General features: G+C 48.9%; 1 protein-coding gene across 2 annotated transcripts in view; it reads left to right on the plus strand.

The window, feature by feature from the left end:
* Nucleotides 1-12,636, plus strand: part of LOC143291577 (uncharacterized) — a 52,640-nt gene that overhangs the window by 27,714 nt on the left and 12,290 nt on the right. The window contains exons 5-7 of one of the 2 annotated variants that reach the window (XM_076601504.1): nucleotides 9,464-9,634; nucleotides 10,711-10,834; nucleotides 11,425-11,648. In XM_076601504.1, coding sequence (XP_076457619.1) covers nucleotides 9,464-9,634; nucleotides 10,711-10,834; nucleotides 11,425-11,648 — 519 coding nt within the window. Of the gene's footprint in view, nucleotides 1-9,463; nucleotides 9,635-10,710; nucleotides 10,835-11,031; nucleotides 11,050-11,424; nucleotides 11,649-12,636 lie in introns of those variants that run through there. The other variant, XM_076601505.1, reaches the window with a different exon arrangement.

Consider the following 12,636-nt stretch of genomic DNA (forward strand, 5'->3'; position numbering starts at 1 on the left):
AAGGAGGAATAAGAGGAGGGAGAGAATTCCGAAACGTTGAGGGAGAGAGAGAGAGGTGAGGAAGGAGGAAGAGAGAGAGAGAGAGAGGTGAGGAAGGAGGAAGAGAGAGAGAGAGAGAGAGGTGAGGAAGGAGGAAGAGAGAGAGAGAGAGGTGAGGAAGGAGGAAGAAGAGGAGGGAGATAATTCCGAAACGTTGAGGGAGAGAGAGAGAGAGGAGAGAGAGAGAGAGATGTGAGGAAGAAGAAAGAGAGAGAGAGAGAGGTGAGGAAGGAGGAAGAAGAGGAGGGAGAGAATTCCAAAACGTTGAGGGAGAGAGAGAGAGAGATGTGAGGAAGAAGAAAGAGAGAGAGAGAGAGGTGAGGAAGGAGGAAGAAGAGGAGGGAGAGAATTCCGAAACGTTGAGGGAGAGAGAGAGAGATGTGAGGAAGAAGAAAGAGAGAGAGAGATGTGAGGAAGGAGAAAGAGAGAGAGAGAGGTGAGGAAGGAGGAAGAAGAGGAGGGAGAGAATTCCGAAACGTTGAGGGAGAGATGTGAGGAAGGAGAAAGAGAGAGAAAGAGAGAGAAAGAGGTGAGGAAGGAGGAAGAAGAGGAGGGAGAGAATTCCGAAACGTCCAGGGAGAGTGGGAGAGGTAAGGGGTGTGATGGATGGTGGAGAGAGAACGAGAGTCTTTAATTGAAAATTCTTTTCTCGACAGGATTTGTGTTCTCTCTGCTGGGAAGGGCGACTGGTGGGTAGGGGGTGTGACGGTGGGCAGAATGCGAGGATGAGGGGAGGGGGGGGGGGGAGAACGTGCAGACCCACCTGCCCTCCCCTCCCCCCCCACCCCCCCTTTTTTTTTGTCTGTTGGTTTTTGAAGGATATGGGATCAGGGTGGGAGTGGGTGAGTTCACTTTTTGATTAATAGTCGTCGAAATCTGAGAAGGTCTATGGCAAAATTTGTTTGTAAAATCATCAAAAGATATGCATACATGTGTGTGTGTGTGTGTGTGTGTGTGTGTGCTTGCGTGCGTGCGTGCGTTCGTACAATGTATGTGTGTCTGAGCGCACGCGTGCGCGCGTGTGACTGCTGTTGGAATGACTCAGGCAACTCTCGTTTCAAAATGTTCCACCCAGGTAGGCAGCCTGTTGTGCAAATGACTACGTGTTTGTGAAGCGCTTTGAGCTTGGTCGCTGATCGAGTATAGGCGCTCTACAAGTATCAGTTAAAATATGATAACAAGAATTACAGTAATCTTCATAATATAGGCCTTCCATGAAACAATTCACATTTGGACATGCAACATGCACATGATGCCATTCAAGAGAGAGAGAGAGGGGGGGGGGGGGGGGGATCAACAGTTTGTATAATCATAGGCCTAAGAAATGATAGTGAGTAAACTACTTCACGGGAGAAATAGGAGCTGAGATAATACATTTGATGTGTGTCTGTGTCTGTGTCTGTGTGTGTGAGTGAGTGAAAGAGTGGGATAAGAGAGAAACACACAGAGAGAGACAGAGGTGGGGGAGGGGGTGGTGGTACGCCTGAGATTGAGATGATACGATAGGATCTTTATTATCAGGTAAGAACTTGCAACACGACTTAGTGTTGAAGAGATAAGGAAGGAGGGAGGGTGGTTTGAGAGTGGGTGTGGGGGGAAAAGACATGGTGGTGTTTCCTGTTTGGGAGAGGGGGGGGGATGTTTACCTCATCAGTCATCGGCCAACGGTTGATGTTAGAATGATAAACGGATGTCGGTGTGAGAGGAAACACGGGGACTGGAAAGGGGTAGGTATGGTGCACGTGGGGGGCGGATGGAGGGGGGGGGGGGTTAAATTATATAATATGTAGAGTGGGAGGTGGGTGGAGTGAGGAAGGAGATGATTTGTTTACATCGCTGCTCGTGGTGGGCGACGTTCTGTCCCAGCCTCACCCCCACCCCCTCCCAATTTCCCCTTCCTCTTCCCCCCCCCCCCCCCCCAGATCTCTTCCTTTCCGGATCGGCAGCATCCAACAGCTTGCTTCACATGCATGGAAGAAGTGATAAAGGAGGAGGAGGGTGTGTGTGTGTGTGTGTGTGTGTGGGGGGGGGGGTAATAGCGAGGTGATGGTTGGAGGGGGGGTGGGTGGGGGAGGTTGCACGTGTTTTGATAGCAATCTGGGGCGGGGCGCAGGTGCAGGGTCGCGCGCGCTCACCTAGTATTAAGTAGACAGACACGTAAGCTTGTAAATGGGAGTCGTGCGCACGTGAGCGCGCGCACACACACACACACACACAGGCGGACGTACACGTGCACAGACGGACACGAACTCACGGTATATGACACGCGCGCGCGCGCGCGCGCGCACACACACACACACACAAACTGACAGCAACACACACACACACACACACACACACACACACACACACACACATACGAATCGGTGTCCATCTCTACATTGTCCCTGAAGAACTATGGTGAAGAACGTAATCAGCGTACATATTCGCACACGAACAAAAAGTAGTATGGAATAAAAGTAAAACGCGCGCGCGCGCGCGCGCACGCACACACACACACACACACACACACACACACACACACACACACACACACCAGGAAAAGATCAAGTGTGGACAAGGGAAGAGGGTGGGGGTGAAGGTGGTGGTAGACGCACAAAACGTACGCGCATCTATTCCAAGACCCCAGCATCACCAACCCCGTCCCCCCGACCGCTAACCTTCTCTTCCCACCTCCCCACCCAGTCCTCGTGTCACACACACACACACACACACACACACACACACACACTCCTCTCTCTTCTCCTCCATCTCTGTCTCAGTCTCAGTCTATCTCTATTCTCCTTCATCTCTGTCTCTCTCTGTTCTCCTTCATCTCTGTCTCTCTCCCTTCTCCTCCATCTCTGTCTCTCTCTTTTCTCCCCAATCTCTGTCTCTCTCCCTTCTTTTCCATCTCTGTCTCTCTCCATCTGTCTCTCTCTTCTCCATCTCTGTCTCTCTCTCTTCTCATTCATCTGTGTGTGTGTCTCTCAGTCTCTCCCTCTCTCTCTCTCTGTCTCTCTCCCTTCTCCTTCATCTCTGTCTCTCTCTCTCTTCTCCTCCATCTCTGTCTCTCACTTTTCTCCTCCATCTCTTTCTCCGTCTGTCTCTTCTCCTTCATCTATGTCTCTCTCTCTTCTCCTCCATTTCTGTCTCTCTCTTCTCCTCCATCTCTCTCTCCGTCTCTGTCTCTCTTTGTCTCTGTCTGTCTGTCTGTCTGTCTATCTCTGTCTCTCTCAAGGACAGGTTGGAAGAATGGGCCATGCCTAATATCTTAATCTTTGAATGAAAAAACGTTTTGAGTTGAGAGTTCTCCTCTCCTCCACTTCTTCTCTGACTGTCTCTGTCTGTCTCTCTTTCTCTGTTTCTCTCGCTTTCTCTCTCCTCTCCTCCATCTCTGACTGTCTCTGTCTCTCTCTCGCTTTCTCTCTCCTCTCCCTCATCTGACTCTCTGTCTCTCTGTCTCTGTCGCGCTCTCTCTCTCTCTCTCTCCCCCTCATCTTTGACTCTCTGTCTCTGTGTCTCTGTCTCTCTCATCTCTCTCTCTCTGTCTCTCTCATCTCTCTCTCTCTGTGTCTCTGTCTCTCTCCCCTCTTGTTTACGTACAGACGGTGTTTACATCACAACTGTCTTGTCTGGCAGCGGTGGTTAACGGCCGCAACTAACAACATCAACAACAAGGAACAGCGGGTCTGTCTGGAAGTAAAAGCCTACCACCGCTCTGGGGTGCAAGCGATAAGCCCCCCCCCCCTCCCCTCCCCTCCCACCTCCCGCCTCCCTCCCTACTGGTCCTTCCTTTCTTTCCCCTCTTTCTTTCTATTTTTTTCTCTACCTCGGATTTTTTATTTATTTTCTTTCTTTCTTTTTGTTTCTTTTTAAGACATGTTTCTCTTTTCATGCGAGACAAGAAGTGTGGGTGGGTGGGTAGGTGTGGGGGGTTGGAGGGGAGTGTTTGATGCGTGCCGTTAGCCGTAACCCATCTATTTATAGAGACAACTGAAATAACACATTGTGCGCCAAAACTCTCTCTCTGTCTCTCTCTTTCCTTGTTAGAGAAGAAAGGGAAGGGGGGAAGACAGTATGGGGGTGAGGGTGGGTAGCTAGGAGGTGAGAGGGGGGGGGGGAATGAATTGTATCAAGTAGCCAAGATACTTCAGGCTGTGTGTATGTGTGTGTGTGTGTGTGTGTGTGTGTAGGTACTGTATTTGAGTGAGTGTGTGTGCGCACGCGCGCGTCAGTACATCTGTGATTTTGTCGGGTTTTTTTTTGTTTTTTTTCCCTCGACTCTCAGAGGGCTGTTCGGCCCACCACCCCCACCCCTCCTCCCTTCCTTACTCCCTCCGGCAGCCTCATCCAGAAGGAAGTGTAGGGAAAACATAGGTGTGAAACACGCGCATCTGTCTACAGTTGTGCATGCTTTGGGTGGAAGTTGCCTGTCAGGATTTTGGTGATGGAGGGGGACGATGGTTAAGAAGGGGTTGGGGGCGTGGGAGGGTGGGGGGTGGCGAGATAGAGGGTGGGGATGGTGGAGATGGAGGGACGTGCGACTGATGGTGATGAGGTCATTGGCAGGGACTCACACTGGGAGAAATGAAAGAGAAACTAGGAATTTCTTTTTCCATATGCCTCCCCCCCGTTTCTTTCTGTTTTTTTTTTCTCCGTCTGTCTTTCTTCATGGCAGCGGGGATAAATAAAAACACCATCGTTATTTTTACTGCCATTATTGTTGTTCTTGTTTTTGTTATCTTCATAGTTGTTATTATTTTTCTGTTTTGAAAGGAAGAGAGTATTAGACCTTGACAAACTGATGCACGAGCAGCAACAGCAGCGGGAACAGCAAACAGTTCTCTTGAACTTTCGTTCATCAACACACAGAGCGCATGTTGGGTTGACATCCAGATTAGGACATGATCTTCTTCTTCTGCGTTCACTCGTATGCACACGAGTGGGCTTTTACGTGCATGACCGTTTTTACCCCGCCATGTAGGCAGCCATACTCCGTTTTCGGGGGTGTGCATGCTGGGTATGTTCTTGCTTCCATAACCCACCGAACGCTGACATGGATTACAGGATCTTTAACGTGCGTATTTGATCTTCTGCTTGCATACACACACGAAGGGGGTTCAGGCACTAGCAGGTCTGCACATATGTTGACCTGGGAGATCGTAAAAATCTCCACCCTTTACCCACCAGGCGCCGTCACCGTGATTCGAACCCAGGACCCTCAGATTGACAGTCCAACGCTTTAACCACTCGGCTATTGCGCCCGTCGATTAGGACATGACGGCCCATTAAGGACAGTGGCAGGCAGCTCCAGCTGATGGCCACCACACGCGTTGGGTGTTTTTTGGGCAAAGAGCTGACGTCATTCAGTACACAGGTGGTAATGGGTTGGTCAGGTTATGGAACCATTTTCGTCTTTCTGGGCATGCTGGTGGTGGCGTCATGTTTTGCCAAGGCCGTAGGGGAGAGATGTGTGGGTACATTGCCTGGTGGTGTTGGTGTTGGTGGTGTTAACTAAGAGGTTGTGTGTGTGTGTGTGTGTGTGTGTGTGTGTGTGTGTGTGTTATAAGTATCCATCAATCAGTGTGTTGCCTTCTTGAAACAAAGAGAAAGCTGATAAAGTCAATTGCACATTCATCTGACATGGCATTATTATTATTACTTTTTTTTGTTATATCTATTTGTTTATTTGTTTATTTTATGTAATAAATGAGGGGAGTATTACTTCCACTTAGCGTTGAAACGCACGTCCAAGTTTTTTTTTGTTTTTTTAAATGCAAGGCGATACAACTTTTTTTTCCCCTCTCCTCGTGTGAATCACCGATACTTTGCGAGACCGGAAATCGTCTGGATTTGTCGCTCCTCCGTTTTTTTTTCTGCCACCAAAAATCTTGGTGGGGGGCGCGGGGTGTAGGTGAGTAGGTGGGGGGGTCGGGGGTGGCAACTCAATGAGTTGGTGCAGTGCAACAAACAGTCACAGTCACAGTACAAACCAGCATGAAATGTTATACGTGCCTTGTAGTTATACAGTCACAGTACAAACCAGCATGAAATATTATAAGTGCCTTGTAGTTGTACAGTCATAGTACAAACCAGAATGAAATATTATAAGTGCCTTGTAGTTGTACAGTCATAGTACAAACCAGCATGAAATGTTATTAGTGCCTTGTAGTTGTACAGTCACAGTACAAACCAGCATGAAATATTATAAGTGCCTTGTAGTTGTACAGTCACAGTACAAACCAGCATGAAATGTTATAAGCGCATTGTACAGTTTCTTTTCTTTTACACACACACACACATATATATATATATATATATATATATATATATATAGAGAGAGAGAGAGAGAGAGAGAGAGAGAGAGATTATAGATATGGGATGGTTTCTTTTTATTTATTCATATATATTTATTTATTTATTTATTTATTAAACTCCATGGGACGGTTTCTTTATTTATTTATTTTACTTTATTTTTCCCTCCACCAGAGGGAAGGTTTAGTGAACACAGCACGACATCACAGACTGCACAGCTGCCCCCCCCCCTCCCCCCTCCCCCCTCCCGACAGCCAATGGAGGAGACGTGCTGTTACGTCAGCAGGGTGAAACTTGAAGACAGTGACACTTGGTATTTTGAGGGCTGTCTCGGTGGAAAGGCGACTTGATAAAGGTTTATTGATCAAGGCGAGAGAGAGAGAGGGGAGGGGGGGGGGAGTGGGTGTGGGGGGGGGGGAGGGGAGATAGAGGTGGATGTAGGTAGGCAGGGTGGGGAAGAAGGATGGTGGGTGTAGGGGGTGGTATGGAGGGGGGGGGGGGTGTCCGTCTCTGCTTGTCTTTTACTTAGCACTTGCTGTTGCTGCTGCTGCTGCTGTTGTTGTTGCTGATGCTATTGGCTTGCTCGCTTGCGCTTTTGACGAAGCCTACATTCCGTGGCATCCTCTTCCTCCTCCTCCTCCTCCCTCCTCCTCCCCACTGTCTGCCAGGTGTCTGTCTGTGTGCGTGTGTCTGTGTGTTTGTATTGCCTGGCTGTCTGTCTGGCCGTCAGTGTGTGTCTGTGTCAGTTCACTGTCTGTCATGGATTTGCGCGGGGTGCGTGGGGTGGTAGACAGGGTGTGTGGGGGTGGTGCCTTAGGGGTGGAGAGCAAACGTAAGGGTGGGAGGGTAGGAGGTAGTGAAGGTGGATATCATGGGGTGGAGAAGAAGTTGAGAAAGAGAGAGAGAGAGAGAGAGAGAGAGAGAGAGAGAGAGAACGAACGAAAGATCGAGAGAGAAGAAGGAGAAGAAGAAACCCCAGGAGCACACCAGTCAAAGCGATGATGTGAAGAAGAAAAGAAAGAAAATGTTGAGTCTGAGTGAACATCCTTCTGATTGGTGGGTTTTGTCTGTTCTGTGTTGTGTTGTCTTGTTTTGTGTGAGTGCTCCTTTCCATCAAACCATTCAGGTTTGTTTCCTCTCTCTCTCTCTCTCTCTCTGTCTGTCTGTGCAAACACACACACACACACACACACACACACACACACACACACACACACACACACACACCACATCTCAAGCACCAGGAAGATTACGAAATTAGCAACGTTGTGTTCACCCCTATCCCGCCCTCACCCTGTCCCTCACCCTCTCCCTCACCTTCTCCCTCACCCTCTCAACCCCGAGAGCCTGTCTCAAGGTCATGTCGAAGCCTTTCTTTTATTTTATTTAGTTTTGTTTTGTTTTGTTTTATTTCATTTTTTTAAATTTTGATATTCTCTCTTTTATATCGATTGTGACATTTTCTGCTTGCCGGTAAGGTAGGCGTGTGGAAAGGGGCTGGTCAATGATAATTAAAAGGACCCATGGCCTTTCATGGCCATCGGGACAGTGAAGTCAGTTCATTTCCTGTCCACAGTGATTCGGGGCTCGCCATTGGAAAGTGTGGGGGCTGGGTGGAGGGGCCCAGTCCTCTCCCTCTCCCTCCGCCGTTTAAACCTTCCCCAACCCAAGTCAGGTACCCCATCCATTCACACCACCTGGGTGGAGTGTTGGAAAATCGGCTGTATCTCCCCCCCCCCCTCCCCCCCTCCCCTTAGGACACAACGCCAGGCCGAAACGAGGGTGCGGATTCGAACCCTGACCACTGGGATCAGAAGTCTTACGTCTTGTACCGATTCTAGCACCACAGCCACCTTCACGCAGGAGACGGGAGGGGGGGGGGAGTGAGGGGGGAACGGTGTTGGGGAGGGGGGGAGGTGAAGGGAAGAAGAGGGGGATGCAAATGATGGCAGGAACAGACGAGAGAAGAGGAGTGCAGGCAGCCTCAGCCAGGGGTGGGCGGACGAGTGTTACAGCAATAAGCACAGGGGTGGTGGAGGGTTTGTTTTGGTGGTGGTGGTGGTGGTGGTTGTTGGAGCTAAATACAGACAGGTCGGCAGCTAAATCTGGCACTGCGGAGCTAAGTTGGGAGCGACAGGGTGGGAAAAAAAAAGAAGAAAAGATCAACAACGAAAAAAACAGCTACCGCGAAAAAAACAACTTATTTAAACAGAGACAGAGACAGACGGAGGGGGAGGGGGTGGGGACCGGGGGTGGCACGGACATTATAGCAGAGAGAAAGTAAAGCAAAAACAAAACAAAACGAAATTGATTGATAAATAAATAAATAGATAGATGAAATAAACAATTTACAGCCTTTGCTGATGAAATCCGTGGGCTGTCTCAAGTGTGTGTACACCGTGTGCGTGGGCATGTATGTGTGTGAGTGTGTGTGTGTGTGTGTGTGTGTGTGTGTGCGCGCGCGCGCGCGCGCGTGTGTGTGTGTGTGCGTGCGTGCGTGCGCATGTGTGAGTGTGTGCACACGCGCAAATGTCGATCTTGCAGTCTCGTTCGCACACTCACTACTTACTCACTCACTCCTTCCCCCACCTCCTCACTGCCCATTCCTTTCTCGTCCCCTCCCCCCTCCCCCAATTCCTCCCCCTTCAACCTCTATCCTTTCTTCCCCTCCATGCTTCTGCCGCTCCCCCCCCCTCCCCTCCACTTACCGACAGTCCCTCCCCCCCCCTCCTCTTTCTCCACAGATAGTTGGGCAATGTATGCCATGCTGCTGACTGCACGGGATTTTGTCTGCTGGCCTTGTCAGCGGATTGCAGTATTGCATAACGAATGATTTTATCAATCTATCTATCTGTATCCATCTATCTGTCTATCTATAGATCTATCTATCTGTCTGCCTGTCTGCGTATCTATCTATGCACACACACACACACACACACACACACACACACACACACACACACACACACATATATATATATATATACATGAAAAATATTTTTTTGTTCTTTCATTCAAAGACCTTACCTAACATATTTTTTCATTTGGTTTGCTTCATTTTATTTTATTACAGTTTATTTTATTATGTTTCCCTCTTCTTTAGTTTTCATTTCACGGTTATTTTCAGGCGGAGAACTTGCTGCTGGACGCCAACATGAACATCAAAATTGCGGACTTTGGCTTCGGCAATTTCTTCCGGCAGGGGGAGCTGTTGGCCACGTGGTGCGGGAGCCCCCCCTACGCTGCCCCGGAGGTGTTTGAAGGGAAGAAATACACTGGGCCCCAAGTGGATATATGGGTAGGTCAGCTTTTTGGGAAGTTTGGGGGTGGGGTTGGGAGGGTGGGGGTGTCAGTTTCGGTTTCGGTTTCTCAAGGAAGTGTCAGTGTGTTCATTCCCGTGAGAATGCAAGTTTGGTTTGAAGCCCCCCACACCCTCCCCCCCAGAAAACAACAACAACAAAAAGCCCAAGGAGCTTTTGATGTGCAGAAATGCAATTTGATTTTAGTTCAATCCCACACCCAACCTCCCCACTACACACATACACACACACACTATTAAACTAATTTTCCCCTTTCACTTTCCATTAATGTCAAGGTAGAAGCAAAAGAAGAGAAGGGAACCTGGCAAACAGTTCTTCTCTGCAGCGTCCCACTGACTCTTCATAGGGTTAACTGAGAAGAAGTAGAAGAAGAAAAAGAAGACGTTCCCTGTCTCCTATATAAACTTACCTCACAGAGAGCCAGACTTCGACACACGACTGACAGACCTGGAGGAGTGTAATGAACAGTTTGTCAGTGTGGTGTCGCAGTGACTCTTCACAGAGCAAAGGGAGAAATAGAAGATGATGAAAAAAAGGAGAGTGAACGACTTGGGTTAAACTGCGCTTTATTTGAAGGTGTCGCGATACAAACACAAAGGGGAGAAATCTGTTGTGACAAGGAGTAATGCAACACAATGCAACGCAATGCAGTAAAATGCAATACAGTACAGTGCGATGCAATGCTATGCAATACAATGCAATAAAATACAGTACACTCCACTCCACTCCACTCCCCTACAACACAGTACAGCACAGCACAGCACAGCTCAGCACAGCACAATGCAACAGCACAGCACTGAACAACGCAGCACAGCACAACACAACACCGCAGTGCAGCGCAATGCAGCACAGCACAGTGCAGCGCAGCACAGCACAACACAACACAACACATCAGCAGAACTCAACACAACACAACAGCACAGATACAACACCACACAGCACAGCACAGATACAACATCATTACCACACCACACCACACCACACCACACCACACCACAGAAGCCAGATATGACCCAGATACAGCAACAAGGAGTTTGACGCTGTGTGTGGACAGAGTCTGGGAGTGGTGCTGTACGTGCTGGTGTGTGGAGCTCTGCCCTTTGACGGCCCCACCCTGCAGGAACTGAGGGACCGGGTGCTGTCTGGACGCTTCAGGATACCCTACTTCATGTCCACAGGTGGGTGTGTGGAGGATACCCTACTTCATGTCCACAGGTGGGTGTGTGGAGGATACCATGTCCACAGGTGGGTGTGTTGAGGATACCCTACTTCATGTCCACAGGTGGGTGTGTTGAGGATACCCTACTTCATGTCCACAGGTGGGTGTGTTGAGGATACCTTACTTCATGTCCACAGGTGGGTGTGTTGAGGATACCCTACTTCATGTCCACAGGTAGGTGTGTTGAGGATACCATGTCCACAGGTGGGTGTTTTGAGGATACCATGTCCCCAGATGGGTGTGTTGAGGATACCATGTCCACAGGTGGGTGTGTTGAGGATACCATGTCCACAGGTGGGTGTGTTGAGGATACCAACTTGGTTTTACCAACTTGGTAAAATATAAAAATAAGAACAACAGTACTCTTGGCATTGTCTGTAAAACTTGAAATTAAAATGCAACAAATTTTCCATATATATATATATATATATATTAAAAATCCTTCACTCTCACTACTCAGATGTTGAAGAAGTGTATTAACACTGGTTCCTTTCCCTCTGTGTGTGTGTGTGTGTGTGTGTGTGTGTGTGTGTGTGTGGCGCGGTGCAGAGTGCGAGAGCTTGATACGAAGGATGCTGGTGCTGGAGCCCTCGCGCCGCTACTCCATCGCCCGCATCAAGCAGCACGAGTGGATGCTGCTGGACGGGGGTTGTGGGGGCCGGTCCTGCCCCCCCTCCCCCACCCTTGGCCCCGGCCCCAAGGTGGGCCAGTACAACGAGCAGATCCTGCGCATCATGCAGGGCCTGGGCATCGACCAGCAGAAGACTATGGAGGTGAGGGCCGTACTGCAGTTCTTCGTCGTCTTCGTCTTCTTCTTCTTCTTCTTTTGTGGGCTGCGACTCTCACGTTCACTCATATACATGTACACGAGTGGGCTTTTACGTGTATGACCGTTTTTACCCCGCCATGTAGGCAGCCATACTCTGTTTTCGGGGGTGTGCATGCTGGGTATGTTCTTGTTTCCATAACCCACCGAACGCTGACATGGATTACAGGATCTTTAACGTGCGTATTTGATCTTCTGCTTGCATATACACACGAAGGGGGTTCAGGCACTAGCAGGTCTGCACATATGTTGACCTGGGAGATCGTAAAAATCTCCACCCTTTACCCACCAGGCGCCGTCACCGTGATTCGAACCCGGGACCCTCAGATTGACAGTCCAACGCTTTAACCACTCGGCTATTGCGCCCGATGAACGTATCAACCATTCTGCCACCTTTCTAAAGCCCTTGAGGCACTGGGTATCGGTGTAGGGAAACATGACCACTGAACGTCGTCATTTCGGAAACGAGCCTGTGAGTCCCTGTGCTGTTTCTTCGAGGCCACAGACAGATATATCTCTGTGGCTGCAAATCTCTGTTGAACTGCAAAAAACTGCAAAGTTTGTTTATTTTGTCCAGTTATTTTACTTCATTATATTATGTTGTTGTTGTTGTACAAAGAATGGGGAAAAAAAATCAAGCAGGCCTAAACCAAAGGATGCAAATGATCGTAGACCAGTAAACGTGAAGCTACAGCTTGAAATCATGCATTATGAGCCACTCACACTGGAGTAGGCACCTGAGGCCTGATGAGGACGTTGGGTTTGTATGAAGGTCAGGCATCTGCTGTTGTTTTTTTTATAATTTTTAATAAATAAAAAAATTATGAACAGCTTATGTGATTTGGACCAGTCCGCACATGCGCTGACACCTCGTTGAAAGTGAAAGTGAAAGTGAGAGATGCAGTAAGGGAAAGGGGGGGAAGAGGTGTGTTTTG

The sequence above is a fragment of the Babylonia areolata genome, chromosome 17, assembly GCF_041734735.1.
Source record: "Babylonia areolata isolate BAREFJ2019XMU chromosome 17, ASM4173473v1, whole genome shotgun sequence".
Lineage (NCBI taxonomy): Eukaryota > Metazoa > Mollusca > Gastropoda > Neogastropoda > Buccinidae > Babylonia > Babylonia areolata.